The sequence below is a fragment of the Phaseolus vulgaris genome, chromosome 1 (genome assembly GCF_051622355.1).
Source record: "Phaseolus vulgaris cultivar YP4 chromosome 1, ASM5162235v1, whole genome shotgun sequence".
Taxonomy (NCBI): domain Eukaryota; kingdom Viridiplantae; phylum Streptophyta; class Magnoliopsida; order Fabales; family Fabaceae; genus Phaseolus; species Phaseolus vulgaris.
This window is the reverse complement of record NC_143498.1, coordinates 49,468,624-49,487,300: the sequence shown is the minus strand read 5'-3', so window position 1 is coordinate 49,487,300 and position 18,677 is coordinate 49,468,624. Positions and strand designations below refer to the sequence as shown.

Genomic DNA, 18,677 nt, shown 5'->3' with positions numbered 1-18,677 from the left:
TGAAATGTTACGTGTATGTAGTGTTCGTTGTTCTCATTTTTGTTTATAATAGTAAAGTATTTTCACCTCATAATGTTTTCTTCTGTTTATTTTCTGAGTTATCAGCATTTCTCCAAATTCTTACTTGGGTTATTCTTGAGTACCACAAACAATTGTCAGTATCATTGCATTTCTATTTATATTTTTCTTCAGATCCCAACTCCATAGTTTTATGCATTTTCTTGATGATGTTTTTGAATGGGAGTGAGAGGTTGTGAGACTGGTGAGAATCTGTATAGTCATTTAGTATACTCAATGAAGTCACCTATCAGATTAAAATAACAAAATCTTGATCTTTGGATTAGGGTAGAAGAATGGAAGGATAGAATGTGGTGTGTTTCTTATCTAAAAGGTCGATGAGATGATGACACTTAGCGATTGATGGAGGATCAATAAAGTTTGTTTGAATAATTTGGGAAGTTTGCAAGTTTTCTAAACTTTGGCCTCAGATTTTAAATGTTAAATTGCAAAGATTTAGAATTGAATTGAGTTATCCCCTTCTATATGTAGACTGTTTCACATTATAGTTCATATCTAAAACATTCATAGGCGAGACAGAAATAAAACTCAGATAGTGATATCTTTGACATTAGGCAAGTCATCACAATCCTTTGAACCCTTAGTGTTAAGCATGACAAACACCGCTTGAAAAGCTCCCTCTACCAACTCCATTATCAAGTCTCATCAGTTCATGTTAAACTTCATATGAATTGTCCTACCCATAATGATGCATTCATTACTGTTAAATAAATGCTGGTTTGGCTCAATTTTAGATGTCACCGAGTCCGAACTCGAGAGAATTGCCAACATAGTGTTTTCCTCCATAATGTACATATATATAACTTTGGAAAACCAAGATAACTTATCAACATTTTTACAGAATAATAGCCCCTTACTTAGCTTTTCAAAAGAACTTAATTTCACCACACTGTGGGAGAAAAAAAAAAGTATTTCCACTTTTTTTCAACACACTGATAGTGCCTCCCTAAATCCAATGCTAAAATCAGTGCCACCCTTTATCCTGTTTCTACCTAAATCTGCATTGCCTTGCAGCATCATAGCCACGAATTCATCGTAGTCTATTCGGCCATCCTGAAAGGGTAAAACATGAACATAACCTCGTCATAAAAGAGTAATCAAAATTGGAATACCTTTACAGCATAAATAAAAAATTATGAAGGCTACTCATTACGTAACAGCAAAGAGAGCAATGTTGGGAGTGTTAATTTACTTTTCATTCAACTGGTAGAAAAACACAAGTTTCAATTTGATCAGAGGGAACTCCAAGTCACCAACACATTACTCACAACACTATTCTTTAAGAAGTATGGTGTCATTTATCAGATACCAAACATTAGATTGCATTACTGTAAAATGTACTCACGTTATTCTGATCAGCTTCTTGGATCATTTCCTCGAAGCATACATTCTCGATACCAAATTCTTCACAAGCTTTTTGAAGCTCATCTTGAGTGATGTAGCCGCTTCCACTTCTATCAAAAAATGAAAAGGCTGCTACTAAAAGATCTTCTCTGTCAACTTTGTTTAAATGCAATGTTGCAGCTATGAATTCTCCATAGTCAATTGTGCCACTGTTATCAACATCTGCCTGCAATCAAAAACAAAATTGAGAGATGGATTCTAAGAATGTGCTACTAAAAATGAGCAACACTACCTTTACTATCTTGACTGTTATTTACTATTTTACTTTTCCCTACTTGCATAAGAATATTTCACTAAATGATACTCAAAGAGCTTTCCCGTGTAAGATTAATTACAATGAATGGAAGCAGAAAAATTAATCATATTCTAAGCCAAGTTACAACTTGAATACATGAAATCCATTAGGACTACTACAGTTCTACTCAATAATGAGTCCTAACTCCTAAAACAATAAGAATCCTACTGTACTATCTGGAGAAATTGGTTGGCTAAACTAGAAAAAAAGGACAAAATGTAGGTTTATTTAGTAACTTTAAGGAAATTGTAAGATTATTCTGTACTAATACTTACAGCTTGCATTAGATCCAAAATTTCTGGTTCACTGAGATTATTACCAAGCCTTTTCAATCCAGCCTTGAGCTTTTCTAACGTAATTTGACCACTGTTGTCTGTGTCTATCATCTTAAACGTTACTTTCAGTTCAGAAATTTCTTCTTCTGAGAGATTCTCTGCAATAACCTGTAGAGAGCAACATTGAAAATATTATGAGGACACGACAATTTCAAATACAAGTTTGTTGATATATTCTATTTTACTAATAGTTATGGTGCAGAGTTATATGCTAGAAAGATTACTCACTCTAAGAGCCATTTTCTTTAGCTTGTTCATTACAGAAAATTGCTTCAGGCGACTCAAAACTGCAGAATCAAGAGGCATGTCTGGAGCAACTCCATCCACTTGAATCCAAGGGTGACCTGCAAAGAATCAGCACGTTATCATCTAGAAGGTGATAACATAACTTCAACTCCTATGATCTTGTGACCATGACAATTAGTACTCACTCACTACTCAGAAAGTCTGATGAAATGCCTAATATTTTGTCCAAAATCTAAGAAATTCCTTCTTAGAACATGTTTGATAAAATTGGAAAGACGTGATAGTACAGTAACCAGTGACGAAAAATCATGCATTTGGTTTTTTAAAATATTTTCACTGTAACTTTGTATGCGATCAAAGGAAACTATCGGCTATTAAAAGAATAACAAGGCCATGCCAGAGAAAACATGACATGTGTAATGTGATGCCTAATGTGGTATTGAAATGTCATTCACTAGCATCTAAATGGAATACTGGTAAAGAAACTTACGAAGAACCTCTTGTGCTGTTATCCGTTTTCTAGGATCTCTAACAAGCATCTTCCTAACCAAGTCTCGAGCACTTTCAGAGATATTCGGCCAAGGATCTGAAGTGAAATCGATATCACCATGCAAAACCTCTTCAAATATCTCTTGCTCCGATTCTATTACCAAGGAAAATACAAAATTAAGCTAAATGATTGGATCATTGAAGGGCTAGAAATCTTAATGAAGGAGTCTTACCACCCCAAAATGGAGCTGTACCACATAAAAGAATGTATATGATCACACCTGCACTCCACACATCAGCTTCTGGACCATAATGTCTTCGTAGAACTTCAGGTGCGATATAATAAGGACTTCCAACCACGTCCCTAAAAATGTCACCTGTAACTGAAGAATGTCAGTGAAAAGCACTCAGAAATAATGTAATTAGAACATTGCAGAAAATTTATAGTTTTTCAACTAATTCTATTGTATCAGGGGAAGCATGAGGAAGCATTCTCTAGCTCATATCAAACTATGTGGTTGATTGATTTTAAAGGGACGCAAATTAATTTTAGTTTAGTTTCATGAAGAATTGTAAACTTTAGATGCATTAAAATATCTCTAATTCAAGAGTATTACAAAATCTTCTAATGAAGCTTTATTTTACTGAGTTCTATCATATCATAGCATTCTTAGAGACCACTTTATTAAGTTTCTAAAGTCTTGCAGTTATACTTTTATAATTTTCTATTTTTTTCAACCTGAAAAATAATTTAATTGTTATAATTAAGTAATTTTGTATTCTTAAAATCCAAATTCTTATACAAGACTTCCAGGGCCAACATAGTTTAAACCAATTTTCATGGAAACAAAGTCAACATAGTTAAAACCAATTTTAATAAAAAGACATAATTATGTTCTATATATGTGTGTTAGTTAGGTATATCACATAAAGCCTGAATAGTTTTGGTTGTCTAGAAGGAGGGAAAAAGGAAACGAACATTTTATCCAAACCTGGTTTGAAGAAAACAGACATTCCAAAATCTATGGCCTTTAGTGTGGAGTCTTCATTGACATCAACAAAAAGAAAATTCTCAGGCTTAAGATCACGATGCATCACCCCAAGGGAGTGGCACCCCTCTATAATACTAATTATAGTCCTTGCAAGTTTAGCTGCTTTTCTCTCTGTGTAATGCCCCCTTTCCACAATCCTATCAAAAAGTTCACCCCCTTCACATAACTCCATCACAACAAAAACTGCAACACCATCCTCATAAGCCCCTTTAATTGATATCACATTAGGACACCCCTCCAAGTGATGCATTATCTCAATCTCCCTCCTCACATCTTCCACGTCTTCATCTATCAACAGTTTCACTTTTGGAATGGACTTGCAAGCGTACTTTTTCCCAGTTGCTTTCTCAGTACAAAGGAATGTTGTTCCGTACTGTCCCTTTCCAAGCTCTTCTCCCAAATTATAGTACTCCTTAAAGTGACCACTTTTTCTCTTCAAAATTGACTCTTCTTGAAGCCCTATTGCTACCCTCTTCACTTTAAAGGCTAATTTTTTAATTGCAGGCTCTGAAGGCATGTTACTCTCTTTGCTAATTTTCACCACTCGTGGAGCCTTTTCCTGAACATTCTCTAGAGCATTTGTGTCTTCAATTTTAGTCACAAGTGAAGTGGCATCAGAAATTTCTGTGACCACCCTCGTTTGATGATGATGAAGCCACACGAATGAACTCGGAAGAACACAGGAAAGCAGTGCATAATCCGAGATTTTTGACCCGACACAATTGTTTCCCATCCTGCACTTGTTACTTCCTGTCTGTGACTTGCATGTAAGAAGCAAGAAGCAAGTGAAGCCCAAAATCACATTCGATTTTCTGCACCAACCCCACTATAGCCTAAAGCGTGCACGTGAACATGAAAAGAAGAATCAGTGGAGATTTGAAGAAAAGGAAGAATAAGAAGGTGAATGATTCGCATTAATGAATCAAACCTTTTATGGAAACAGAAGTGAACGAGAAAAAACGATGTAAAGGGATGATAATGAAGGCGTGAAAGTGGAAATTTTCAAAGGAGTGGAAAGTGTAAACTGGAAAAAAAAATGACACTTGTGACAGAGTCCAAGTGGGAATAGATTGCATTGAAGTGGGAAAACGAAAAGAGAAAATTTTGATGTTACATAGATGGAAAAGATAGTGTATAATCTATAGACAGTGGAAATGATCCTTTCATGATGACTCGGGAGAAAGAACATTTCATCGTTACTTTTTAAATATGAAAAAATTGTGCGTGTATCTCTTTTCTCTTCTCTTAGAAGTTAAATTAATGAGATTATGTTAAAATTTGTGTTATATACACAGAGACACACAAAAGGTTCGTGAATGGAATGATTAGGTTGGACAAAAACGAAGAAAAATGGAGGGAGGACAAGTGACAGTTACCAGTTCTTTTTTTTTTTGTTTGGGTTGTGTAAACGGAGAATGTTCCAAATGTTGGAGAAAACGCGTGTGGCAAAATCCAATGGTAATAAAGGAATGCCACCTGTTCACTGGACGGTTCAGATTTCTTTATTCAATAATGCTGGCTGCATAATTTCTAATATATATTATTAGTATTTTAACAAAAATATTTTATACTACCAAAATACATCCATTCACATTTTTATTACATCAAAATATATACAGTTTAATAATTTTATTATTTTATGAATAATTAATTAAAAGATAGAAAATAAAAATATATGTAATTTTGTAAAAGTAATATTAAAAAAATTATATAATTATTATTTTAAAGGAGGAAAATTATTTATTTTATTGAATAAATAAATAAATATTTTTTTTATTAAAAGATAAAATTAAATAACTAAAAGATGACATTAAAATGGTATATTCTCTTTGTATAATAATATGAATAGCTAAATTTTTTAAGAAATTACAATATAATTAAAAATTGTGTAAATATTATTTATTTTTAAATAATTGTATTGAAATAAACTCTTTGGTTCAATTTCTGCAGATAAAAAAATGTATTGAAATAAAATAATATTTTTATCAATTAAATATGTAAAAAAAAATGATTTAATAATAAGGGAATTGAAAATGATAATTTGAAGACATAGAGATCAGGAAGATTACATAAACTTCTAAAAATATTCTGACTAACGAGGGAGACCTCACACGAAGCCTCTAATCCTCCGGCCATAGCCGGTGTTTTTTTTTTAACGTGTACTTAAAATATAAAATTAAACAATTTTTAGTATTTAAATTTTAAAAAATTATTTTCAAAATTAAAGTGAGATGGTAAATTTTATTTTATTTAAAACGTAATATAAGTAAGTATTATTTATTAAAAAGATGAAAAATGTGACTCTATGCTTATGCTTAAAAATGATAAGCAATGCAAGTCTCATTTTATTAAAAAACATAAAAGAGATCAATATTAGTTTTAAAAATAAAAATATTTACAATTTAATATAACCGGGAGAAGAAATAATCTCTCTTTATTATTTTAAAGTAGTTTGTTTTCTTTTTAAGTAAGTTTAGAAGCTAATAGACACGTAATATTTTATTAAAAGATAATTATATAATAAGCTGGATAAGTGTCCTGCTTTTAACTTTTAAGCTTCATATTTTTCACAATTACATGCGTAATATTTATGAGTTGTTAAGAAAATGTAAAGATTTACTTGGTCCTCATTGTTCAATTTGATAAATTCAAATATAGTGATGAGAGAAAGTGACAAATCCATCTGGGTCTACTTTTGCAAGTGACCCATTCAGCATTAGTAAGTAGGGGAGACTTCACATATTCAATTTGGTTAATAAATCAGCATTGAAAACAAATAATGAACTCATAGTTGAATACTTCCATTTCTAGAAATAATGGCTTAAAAGGGTAGAGGAAGAGGATTTCACCAGAAAGCAGAAAAGAGGTGCGGCAGTAATAAATTAAACCCTTGAGAATAAGGAACAGTTTAATTTGATTAACATAAAAAGAAAAAGGTTAATGAACATGAATTTCACTACTAACTTCCATTATAGACCCGACCCAACTTCTCAACGTGCTTTTTTCAGAGGAAGAAGAATGTAAGGGTGGTTCATTCGAATTTTATTATCTTATTATTACTATTCTGGCTTCTAATCCTACTCTTCATCTTGAAGACAGAAATAGAAATGCTTTAGGCTTCGTTTGGATCCAGGGGTGTCACTGTTGGCGACGACGGAAGTCACAACAGCACCCGTTTGGATCCATGCATTATTGTGGGTGAGGGTGCAGCGAAAGAGAAAGTTGAGTGAATTGTGTTTCTTCTGAAAGATGAAGAGAAAGTTTCACGGTGCAGTGCAAGTGCCAAGTCATCACCATGAATTTTCAATGTTGCCTTACTTTTATGTGAAATCAAGTGTGAAACTAATTTTAATTAAAAATATATAAGTTAGATTGCGTTGGAAAATGTTTAACTTTAAATTGATTTTAAAGTAATGAATATAATTTAGATAACATTCATAAAGTTTACTATCGAATATATAATTATTGAATAGAATCATTTAAATTGGTATCATAAACCTTTTGTCAATGACTCATTCCCCCCTTCAAATCAAACAAGACATTACAACTTGTAAATATTTTATTTTAACAATCACAAAATCAAATAACACCTTGGTTTTGTTTATTTATTTTTAAAATTTATGCTACAAACAGAGTAGAATGAACACATGATAAACTTTCATCCACGCGAGGGGAACAAATTTCACTTTCTACTGTTTCAATTAACCAAGAATTTTCCCTAAATAATTAATCCAATCTTCCATTATATTAGGGATGGTTAAAGAAATGAATGTAAATGCAAATATATTTCCATCAAATCCACCCGCTATAACTTATCTAAAAATGGACTCGCTTTTCGTATTGGCTATAATTGAGTGAAGGGAAAAGATAAAAAAGTTGGTCACACGCTTCATAAGCCACAGCTTAAAAGAAAAGAAAACATGTTAAACAGCTTCCAAAAATGCAGAGAAACATGTTATTACAGGACTTGGTTGTGGTCCAGATGTCCACGTTCAAAGTTTAAACATCTTGAGCCAGTGAAACATAATCAGTATCTCCTGATTCCTTCTCCTGGGTTTTAGAAGCTTCTGGGCGCCGAGCATTAGGGATCCCTCGCCTCACTGAGGGTGAGGACGACTCTGCATCAAAGATCCTTGGAGACTTACCAAAAGCATCAAAAAAGTCATTCGTCATTTCTTCAGCTGATTCCAGAAAACGACTAAGACCACCGAACAGGTTACGTTCCATGACTTCCATATCATTTCGTAGCCCTGGGAAGTCAAACATACCACGGTCTGATGAGCTATATGGAACAGACCTACCTTTAAGTACCTCATCTGTGATATCCTCTTCGGTATACTCTTTGTTAGATTGCAACACTTCAACAGGCCTGCAAAGTGTGAAGGTAAAAAATAAGATAAAAGTTTCAGTCACATTTTGAAGAGACTCGGAGAGTAATATGACTGCAACAAAGAGAGGGTAACTGGATAGTCCACCCATATTCCTAAATAATATAATGCCCAAATATTTGAAACTGAAATCTATTAAAGCATAAGCACTTCTGCCTTTCTGTGCGCTTGTCAGTGTGTCAACTCACCTATTATCTCTGGTTTGTCTAGCATGATAGAAAAACTTGCAATCTAATTTTAGCTTAAAAAGCCTAAACAAACTAGATTTTAAAAACCAGTATGATCATTACATCTTATGTCTCACCCACTTTCAACCCGTTTACTGTAGTCATATCATACAAAGCTATTTTACACCTGGTTTTGCATTAATGCAGATAGATGATAAGAAATAGGTCGGAGAGAAGTAGGATATGATGATGCAGGGCAAAGGAGGGTCATTAGTATTATTTATATTGATTTTAGTTTTATAACAATCTAAACTACCCACTTTTGTGTGATAGAACAGGATTCAAATACAAGGTCAAAGATACATACCATTCCCACGGATTTTAAAACTCAGTACATCTTAGCATTAGAGAAATAACTGGCTTTTAGTTATTCTAGTATGCTTGTTACTCACTCTTGTTATTTGGTCAGACAACAATAGCATACATACACCCAAAAATGAAAGTCTGGATCTCTCCAAAGCAATAATACTAATCTTCTATCCCAGCCCAGCATTATATTCTTTTCTAATACAGTATAAGATTTGATTATTTTCTAACCAGAATGACTTTCTATCTCTCTTTATCTTCTCCTTCGCATATATGCATTCATTGCTGTCATGGACGATGCTCTGATTCCTTCTTCATTTATCCCTCTGATAATCCCGGTTCTTTATCAGTTTCTCAGCCTCTAAATGGTGAGAACTACACACCTTGGTGCTGGGCCATGAAAATGATACTCGTCGGGGAAAACAAGTTCGGGCTTGTTCACAGTTTTATACTAGAACCAGGTGAAGACAATACATTTCTTTAGGAAATAATAGCACTGTTGCTCCTTGGCTCCTCAATTTCATTTCAAAGGACATCACATAAATTGTGATGTATTCATCCTCCACCAAATTATTTTGGCGTGGAAGTGAGATTCCAACAACAAAATGGCCGACGAATTTTTCAATTAATGTGTGAACAGGTGAATCTCAAACAACGAAGTCTCTATGTGAGTTAGTGCTCAGCATTTTGCAAGTCTCTATCAGAGGGGCTAGGTGAATACAAAACCTGCCCAATCATGCAACTGCGGACGTATTCAACCTTGGATGGAATATACCGATATGGAGCATGTCATGCAATTCTTGATGGGTTTGAATGACTCTCTTCCGTGTGTGCTCCTCGCATCTATCACCACGTGAGTAATCTACCTATCAGAACCCCTTCAGACAAGGATATGACATATCCATACATAGCTCTATAATGTTTTTCCTGATTCACGGCTTTCACTTTTTCATGTACCAGAATTTTCGGATATAATTTTCACTTTAAAAAATACATACCTCCAGTCTCCAGACTTTTTACCCTAATTCTTAAACGAAGCAAAGATGTCACCGCAATCGTTAACAATTGTCTTCCAAATACTCCAGATTTTGAATCATAACACCATCAAATTTGTTCGTGAATGAGAAAAATAAATAAATAAATAAATTCCACACACTGTATGCAGGAATTCAAAGCAAACCTCTTCCTAACACCGAATCAATCAAGCAATCAATCGTATTTTCTACAGCGTCACATTTGAGAGTATAGTAAAAAATCATTAAAAAAAATCATAATAAGTGACAGAGAACATGAATAAAAAGAGTATTACTTTCCGATGCAATTCCTGAGAAGCTCTTCTGTTTTCTCGCACTTTCTGATGAACTTTCCAGATTCGACCTCCTCTGTTCTGCACTGAGATTTGACGACCTTCGTGGTGGAGCACCCTTCCGAAGAGTTATCGCGTCGAAGATCGTCGCTGTTGTCATCCCTCCAAACCCACCCCATCTTCGTGTTTGCAGCTTCAGCACTAAAATTCCCTCTCCTTATGGTTGCGTTTGCAACTTGTGCCCCAAGACTTCCGTTTCCAACGCTGCGTTTTGGGTTCTGCCTTCTTTAGATGGATCATCATAACTTATATACAATATAAATACTCCCTCCAAAACTATTCCACTCTATAAGAAAAATAATAAATATATTATTCATAAAAAATATCATCTTTCTATAAATATATTACTTTTGAAGCAGTTTATTTATAAGTAAAATTTAAATAAACAAAAAGTAGTATATCATTGAATTAAAAGCATCAATCAGTTTAAAAACAATATTGATTAAAATTGTAGTTATTTTGAGATATTTTATCAAAGAAAGTAATAAATCATATTAAAAAAAATAATCAATAAAATCATTTTATTATCAGTTTTTTGAAATTTTAGTTTTGAGCTATATTAATTTTTTAATGATACATTATAACAATAGTATTTATAGTAGAGTTATATACGCTTTTAACAATGTTAACGAGTTACTTAGATTATTAGTTAAAAAGTAAAAAAAAATGTTAAAATACATAAAAATGTGTGTTTTTATGATTTTTAATGCATTCTTCTATATTTTCATGAAAATATTTTCCTCTTTTAAACTAATTAACAAGATTCAATGTTTGTAGACTCTTAAAATTAAAGTTAAATTATTTTTATTTTTTTGCTTAAAAATTAATATTATATATATATATATATATATATATATATAAACTATTTCCCACCTTAGCATCCAAATGTCATTAAAGACATTTATTTTATTCTATTTTCTAAGTTAAATGACAGAAACTCATTTATAACTTTTTACTTTTTTTGTTCATTATTTTGATCAGTTTCCCTTGACAAAGTAATATGAGACAATTGTTATAAAATAAAATGATAACGATTTAAATAAAACGTTAATGCAATAATCATTTTTTTATATTTGAAAATATGCAATAGGCTATATTTATATATTAGACTTTTACACGAATCTTTATTAAATAAAAGCAAAAAATCGTTGTCCAATTCGTACTTTTCTTTAGCTAATTGAGCAGAGATTAATTATTACGTAAATATAAAATTATTCATAAATGGATTTAATTCGATATAAGTTATAAAATTTGAGCTGAAAGGTCAAATGTTAAAAATAAAACATTAGATTGAATATTTTGAATGTGATCTTCAAAATCAAAACCAAACTTACGCACGCGAATTTTTATTTAAAAGATCCATTTAATCTCTACTTTTTGAAAAAAATACAATAAGTTAGTCTTTTGATTTGAACAAATTGTTATATAGAAATAAATAATTTAAATATCCATAAATTTAAAATTAATTAAAAAATAATTTTCTATTAATATTAAATATAAACAGTATTATTATATTTATAATAATTATTATTATATAATTTGTTTATTATAAATAACTATATATTTTTGTGTTAAAATTGTATTTTATTATTAATTTTATTAATTATTAATATATTATTTTATTAAAATATTTGTGTTAGTTAAATTTATATAATAATTAATATATGTAAAAAATGTAAAATTAAAAAAAACTACATTAATGAACTGACCTTCTCTTCATTTTAGGAAGAAATGATACATGAATCCAAATGAGTGATATGACCCTAATCACTGCTTGGAAACACTGCAACACTGTAAACATGTTCTAAGAGATTGATTGAGCAGCATGAATTGTAATAATATGACATTAATTACATTATTATACTTGAGGTGGACAAAATTAGTCCAACATATGTGACCAATATACAAGTGATCTTCGGATAAATATGCATCAAACCTTGAGTCACAAGTTGATCATATAAATACGCTATGGCTCACATAAAACAACAGTATCTATACTTCATCTCCTTGGTTGACTTTTTCAAGTCCTCTGAACACATATCTTGGACTGCATAATTGTTTAATTGCATATTATCACTTATTGTCTGCTCCACTATTCTCCCATTTTTCAAAGAAAATGAATCAACCTTCCTTTCTTCCATCGCTTTTGAAAGATTATGCTTTGGTGAAGCTGGTGCAACTTTCTTATAGTTAACTTCCTTCAAGTTTAGATTTGTTCCTGTGTGCCTTATGGGACCAAAAATAGTAAATAAACAAACCAATTATTAGTTAGCTTATATTTCCAAACAAATAATCTTGAAGGATAACACACAACCCAAAAACAAAAGTAATGTCACTCATTTAACTCCTTTTATATATTATTTTTCTCTTCATACCATATTATATTAGATATCATCTTATCACTTCTCTCTCTTCTATCATCCCTCTCAAAGTGCAACTAGCATTAGATAACATTACTCAAAAAAACAAGAGAATGAGTAAAATAAATCACCTGAAGCTTTGTGTCGTCGCAGGTTCTTCTGAAGTTTCCTCCCGTATATTGCTGTTTGATTCTTTGACACTAACCTCGTCTTTCAAACATACTTGAATAGGTTTTGCAGAACTTGGGTCAACTGTGCCACCTTTTTCCATGTTGTGGAACTCTTGCTCAGCAGAGTTTGAAGTAGACGTTCGGGAATGAAATTTAACCATTGAAATGACCCTCTCTATTGTTTCTAGAGCCTTTCTCACATCTGAGCGTACATATCCATTCATCTTATCCTTCAGTACACTCCTTGTATCATCTTCTTCAACTGGAATGTCACTCACTTTGTTCACATTCTTCTCAATCTCAACAATCTCTTCCTTATCTGCACCTTCAATCTCACCATTCCCCTTGCCATTCAGCACACTCCATGAATCACCTTCCTCAATTGGAACTTCAAGTACCTTGTTTACATCTTCCTCAACTGGAATGTCACTCACTTTGTTCACATTATTCTCAATCTCAACAATCACTTCATTACCTGCACCTTCAATCTCACCATTCCCCTTGCCATTCAGCACACTCCATGAATCACATTCCTCAATTGGAACTTCAAGTACCTTGTTTACATCTTCCTCAACTGGAATGTCACTCACTTTGTTCACATTCTTCACAATATCAACAATCACTTCATTATCTGCACCTTCAATCTCACCATTCCCCTTGCCATTCAGCACACTCCACGAATCACCTTCCTCGATTGGAACTTCAAGTACCTTGTTTACATCTTCCTGAACTTCTACAGTCTCTTTACAACCTGCTTCTACAACTTGTTCAGCACCTGCACATTGGTTGCTCGTAGACTCACAGGATATATCTTTTAACCCATTTTGCTCATTTTGAATAGGTTCTTCAGCTGGAACAAAGCTTGCATCTTGCTTAAGCTCTTCCGCAGTTAGTAGAGCCTTGCGTATTTTAACATACAATGAGTCCTCCAAGGCCTTGCTGATGTCTTTATCTTTATTATTGCCCATCATCGAAGCCACAGCCTGAAATATAACAATTTGAGAAATTGATTAATGTCAAACAAGTATGTTTTATATACATGAGCAACAGATAATGATAAATAAGCTCAAACCAATACTTGCAAATAAAGTGACAGTAAGTTCATGAGCAGGGCAAACCCTCCTAGAGAACTTAACAGTTCCCTTACAATACCAGTTAAAAAAACAAAATTAGAGAGTATTTATTTAATGAAAAGAAAAGCTTTATCATTAAAAAAGCATAAATACTATCTATTTCTTCATTTTTAAGTAATAAGAAGTATTTAATAGAGTGTGTCAAACACTGCTTAACAAGAGTCTTTCGGAGAAGCATTAGCAAGATTCTGGTTAAATACACAATTAATGAGTACAAATGTTGTAGTTTATTCTTAGTAAATCATTAATAATTTCAAAAGTTTTGTGAAATTTCACAAATATTTCTGTTTTTTAAGATACATAAGATGTAATATTTTATAATCAGTTAAAAGAGTCGGTGTAAGGTATAAAGGATATTAGTGTAATGTTTTTAAACAATTAATATAGAGATAAATAGTTTGTAAAATTTATTCTTTAATTTTTTTCTCCTATGATTTCCTTGGGATAAAAAACAACTCTTATATCAAATAGTATTAAAAACAATAACCATAACAATAAAAAATTTATGAAGCTAATGTTCCGTACAGAATTTAAAACATAATGATGATTTCCCCATATCTAATTGGTATTAGACGCCATAAAATAGAAACAAAGTCAATATTGATTGATGAAAACAAAATAAATTTGAAAAGAACATACAACCTTCTGATAAAGTCTGAAACCACTGCCGATGAGCTGCCTTGAAATGAAATTTATGAGGGTTGGAGGTACGAAATCCAGCTTTAGATCCAAATTTCCTATTATCCTACAAAATTTGACACAATTTAAGCCTTGGAACCAAAACCATTTTTCATTTTCCACCACACATGTTGAAAGTAATTCAATGTAAAAGCAAGACACTACCTTCTTCCAAAAATACTAAAACAACAGGTTTGTAAATTTTTATTTACTTAACTTTCTCATTTCTACTCAATATAAAATAATTTTAAGCCTAAAAGCAAAAACTCTTAGATTTCTCAGGTTTCATAGCAATTCTCAATGTATACCCTATTCAATACTTGCACTCATTTTTGTGCAGGTTACTTCTAAGTTTTTAGTGCTGACTTAAAACTCACCGAAAATAACTTCTTTCTGGTGTCACCTTTTGCATAGCATAGCCTCCCACCAAACCAATTCTCACAGCATCCTTTGCCTCAGGAATTGCGTCCATGTTGAAATTGTCAATGCTCGTGGACTCAGGGACCTGAAAGCAAATTAAACATGCATTTCTCGAAGCTTGGAAGATCTGACTTAGAATTAACTTTCTAGAGAAAAAGAAAGATGGGACCAGGGGAGTACCGTATTCAAAAGAACAACTACTAAATCATCTTGAAAGTACTCAAAAAGATAATAATGCACTATAGCATCCCTTGTAGATAGGGGCCATGGAACCTTCATCCTTTCTTCCACAATCAGCAGTATAATAAGCATTCAAAAATGAAGGTTTTATTTAGCATGGTCAGTGATACACACTACAATGTAAATTTTCTTAATTGATGCAGCCAATACACACCTAATTAGTGAGATATGTTCCCCAATCTGGACCCTCTGCAAACGTTCAGCTACTAGAACTTTGAAACTGGGAATAGTAAACTGAGGCCACCTGGAAAAATTGAAAATTGTGAAAAGGGTATATACCCCAACACAGAATCAAATAACTGGTATGCTATAGAAAAATATAATGTCAAATAGATGCAAAGGCACGTATTGCAAATATGATTTTCACCATTTCTTGTAGAGGAAGGGCTCCCATGAAAGGCACAAAGCTGTTAATGTAACAAAGGTTAAATTTCACATGTTAAGATCATAATGACCTTTGTTGTTAAATTAATTAAAAGGGCGATGCTAAAATTTTTGGCTCATCGTAGCATGACTCACAGAGATCTAGAGGCCCATCCACAAAGCCTTCAACTAGCAATGTATGAAAGGGAGTTCCCTCTGGTCCTTCGCGATACATAACTCGAAAATCTTCAGTATCCTGTTTTAACTGTTTAAAAGCAAGAAGTTTATCAGACAATGTAAATTCCTGATTTCTATGAAAACAAGTCTCCAATAAAATAAAATTTAGATATAGTTTAACATGTGTTTTGACTTTTTTCTTACAAGAATTACCATTTCACCTTAATATTTCATGTGATAAAAGTTTATGTTAAATGTCAACATAAGTTAAGGAAATAAAATTTCAAACCAGAAATACAAAAAAAAACCGTGCCTGTGTTTGCATGTCAACAACATACAAAGTTCAAGATCTAAATCAACCGAGTATGATCTAAATAAGCAATTGAAAGATGAAGAAAACAAAAACGTTTATAGCTTACTTTCCAATCAGAGTGTGATGTACTAGATCTTCCACTGTTGTCTCCAGAAGCACTTCTCAACATATCAAGAAAATTATACATCTGTTTGGTTTTGGTTTCTACTAATTCCTCATTAGATCCTGCAAAAACCAAATTTATAAACAGATAAAAGAAGATAAACACAACTACCTAAAATAATAACATCTGTCAGCTAGTACCTTTTCTGCAAAATAGCTCAAAGCAAACTAGGGAATGCTATTACCTTCCATTTCCACTTTTGAAGAACGTTGGAGTTGACTTTTGACAAGGGTTTTGAGTATCTGGTCATTTGTCAGATCAGGTAAGGCAAGGGTCTTGTCCAACCTCTCCCTATACTGCACAATGTTTCCTTTTTTCACCATCTCTATATCTCTGAGGAAAGAAGAACCAGCCTTCTATCAGCAAGTCATGTGCTAAACAGCCACTTATAATTATAAGATTCTAAACTGAATATTCTTCAAAATCATAGAACTCCAATGATGAGGGTAAACAGAACAAAATTAGCATATTGTAACAAGTAATTGGTCCCAGAAGGTTTCTCCCACTAGCCCCACTGATGTTAACAAAATAGAAAAAAAAGCCAAAGAGGGTGGTTATATGTATAACAAAGACACATCCATTTGAAGCTGAGTTTGAGCTAACTAACAAGTTGCGCCAATAAAACTCAAAAATATTGAAAATTCTGTGACACTTGGCAAGAAAATTTGGATACACAGGTCCCCAATAAAAACGGGTGACAAAATTTAATGAAACCACGTGAATAGAGGTATTAATCATTTCCATTTCATAGCTAAAACAGAGGCCTTAACATCAACCCAAGAAGGAAATCTTATTAAAAACAAACTCCACTTGAACGAAACATTCGGTTGAATAAGCTCTGGTTTTTAATACAAAAAAATCTGAAATTTGCATCGACCCAAGAATCAGTGAATGATTGTAACCATACAGAGAAGAGACAGAGTCGTTTCAAGCGAGAACACCCATGCGGTGGTCAGCAGACATGGGAACAACTAAACCTGACCAAGCTTATAATTACGAAGAAAACTTTCTTTCTTTAATTACTATCACTATTGCTTAATATTCACATGATTATGACGTATGTAGTACACCGATATTGATATTATATACATGAAGTTTAAAATTAGAATATATATATATTATATAATTATGCATTATATAAATAAATAATAAATATCTGTATAAGTGTATTTTATTTTATTTATTTTTAAATAAATTTGTGAAATTTAAATTTTAAAATTAATATTTTTTTTAAAAAAATTGTGTTAGAATTGTACTACATTGATTTAATAAATATTTTTTGAATTAAATATTTTATTAATACATGTGTCGGATACGTATGGACGAGGAGTATACGAACGTCATATATTATTATTATGCAATATTATATATATATATATATATATATATATATATTATAAAAAAAATTGTATTTATTTGAAAAATTGACTTTAAATACTTCTAATTCTAAAATACTTTTAATAAATGTTACTCACAATTTTTTATATTTTAATAAAATGATACTTTAATATAAAAAAATGACGTTAGTCGCTTTTATTTCATTTGAAACTAAAATTAAAATAAAATTAAAATGAAAGAGTTATAAAAAAAATTAAATAGTTTAATTAATATATATTAAAAATATCATAGAGGTTATACTCTTATTAAATTAAAAATTGTCTTATAAATATATAAAAGTTATATTTTGGAGAAAATATTATTTCAATGTTAAAAAAACAATGGTAAAATATACGAATAATTTTTAATTTTATTTATAAATAATATTAATGTAAAAAAATAGGGCTGATATTATATATGAGTCTGATGTTTATTTGCGTGATATTTGGATATTGGTGAAAAGTGTTATAGTGGTTTTTTTTCCAATATTTTTACGAATTTCTAAAAATGGGTAACTTTTTTTTTTAAAATGGATAAAGCACTAACCTAAAATAGTTTTGTTTATTCTAAATTTACCCATCTAAAATGCGATTTAAAAAAAAACAAATTTATATATAGAATATGAGTTCTTTATTTTTTTTAATATAGAATTGTATATAAAATATACGAATTTAGTTTTTTTTAATCGCATTTAGGAAGTTTAAGATATATATAGTATTTTAAGTTGAAAATATTTTTCCATTTCCAAAAAAAAATGACCTATTTTAGGAAATTTGTAAAAAAATGACCCTAGATTGAAGAAAAAGGTGTTGTATAGATAGATTTGGAGAAGAGAAGCATTTTGATGCCTCTTGTTATTAAAAAAAATTGTGTTGTTAAGAAAGAAAGAATGGTAAAATGAAAGAAGAAGGAGAAGAGAGAGAAATATGCAGTGAATGGTTGTAAGAGATGACACATGATAGTTAATGAAAGATGATGAAGTTAGGTTAGGTTAGTTATTACAAGTTAATGAGCATGTGTCTCATCAATTATCATTACACTACTTTACACCATCTTGCTGCTTCCAAATCACAATTTATAAAACATTTAAATATACT

General features: G+C 31.5%; 3 protein-coding genes across 7 annotated transcripts; all 3 read right to left on the bottom strand.

The window, feature by feature from the left end:
* Nucleotides 1-712: 712 nt before the first annotated feature.
* On the bottom strand, nt 713-5,158 carry LOC137814651 (calcium-dependent protein kinase 26). The gene is made up of 7 exons (XM_068617495.2): nt 3,840-5,158; nt 3,081-3,224; nt 2,849-3,001; nt 2,341-2,456; nt 2,053-2,220; nt 1,424-1,648; nt 713-1,131 (listed from the first exon to the last, which is right to left on the bottom strand). The coding sequence occupies exons 1-7, from the start codon at nt 4,630-4,632 to the stop codon at nt 1,003-1,005; spliced, it is 1,728 nt and encodes a 575-aa protein (XP_068473596.1). The 5' UTR covers nt 4,633-5,158; the 3' UTR covers nt 713-1,002.
* A 2,553-nt stretch (nt 5,159-7,711) lies between these two features.
* On the bottom strand, nt 7,712-10,413 carry LOC137814650 (Mal d 1-associated protein). The gene is made up of 2 exons (XM_068617493.2): nt 10,130-10,413; nt 7,712-8,268 (listed from the first exon to the last, which is right to left on the bottom strand). The coding sequence occupies exons 1-2, from the start codon at nt 10,303-10,305 to the stop codon at nt 7,899-7,901; spliced, it is 546 nt and encodes a 181-aa protein (XP_068473594.1). The 5' UTR covers nt 10,306-10,413; the 3' UTR covers nt 7,712-7,898.
* Nucleotides 10,414-12,002: 1,589 nt separating this feature from the next.
* Nucleotides 12,003-17,238, bottom strand: LOC137814649 (uncharacterized). Of its 5 annotated transcripts, none has more exons than XM_068617492.2 (11): nt 17,111-17,238; nt 16,388-16,536; nt 16,147-16,265; nt 15,707-15,815; nt 15,555-15,594; nt 15,342-15,431; nt 15,128-15,227; nt 14,905-15,032; nt 14,492-14,594; nt 12,678-13,699; nt 12,003-12,412 (listed from the first exon to the last, which is right to left on the bottom strand). In XM_068617492.2, exons 2-11 carry the CDS (start codon nt 16,524-16,526, stop codon nt 12,160-12,162), a joined length of 2,103 nt encoding a protein of 700 aa, XP_068473593.1. In that variant the 5' UTR covers nt 16,527-16,536; nt 17,111-17,238; the 3' UTR covers nt 12,003-12,159. The 5 variants fall into 5 exon arrangements, with proteins under 5 accessions (XP_068473593.1, XP_090161132.1, XP_068473592.1 ...); XM_090305006.1 differs by having other exon boundaries at nt 15,128-15,231; nt 17,111-17,160; XM_068617491.1 differs by lacking the exon at nt 17,111-17,238 and having other exon boundaries at nt 16,388-17,082.
* Nucleotides 17,239-18,677: the final 1,439 nt, after the last annotated feature.

What these genes read in the sequence shown, in the direction of transcription:
- LOC137814651 (XM_068617495.2), bottom strand. Translation starts at nt 4,632, where the DNA reads ATGGGAAACAATTGTGTCGGGTCAAAAATCTCGGATTATGCACTGCTT. An exon ending in GTCTGTTTTCTTCAAACCAG is followed by an intron (nt 3,225 to 3,839) that starts GTTTGGATAAAA and finishes CTTCAGTTACAG; the next exon opens with GTGACATTTTTAGGGACGTG. An exon ending in TACAGCTCCATTTTGGGGTG is followed by an intron (nt 3,002 to 3,080) that starts GTAAGACTCCTT and finishes CCTTGGTAATAG; the next exon opens with AATCGGAGCAAGAGATATTT.
- LOC137814650 (XM_068617493.2), bottom strand. Translation starts at nt 10,305, where the DNA reads ATGGGGTGGGTTTGGAGGGATGACAACAGCGACGATCTTCGACGCGAT. An exon ending in CTCAGGAATTGCATCGGAAA is followed by an intron (nt 8,269 to 10,129) that starts GTAATACTCTTT and finishes CACACTTTGCAG; the next exon opens with GCCTGTTGAAGTGTTGCAAT.
- LOC137814649 (XM_068617492.2), bottom strand. Translation starts at nt 16,526, where the DNA reads ATGGTGAAAAAAGGAAACATTGTGCAGTATAGGGAGAGGTTGGACAAG. An exon ending in CATCACACTCTGATTGGAAA is followed by an intron (nt 15,816 to 16,146) that starts GTAAGCTATAAA and finishes GCTTTTAAACAG; the next exon opens with TTAAAACAGGATACTGAAGA. An exon ending in CCCTTCCTCTACAAGAAATG is followed by an intron (nt 15,432 to 15,554) that starts GTGAAAATCATA and finishes CAATTTTTCCAG; the next exon opens with GTGGCCTCAGTTTACTATTC.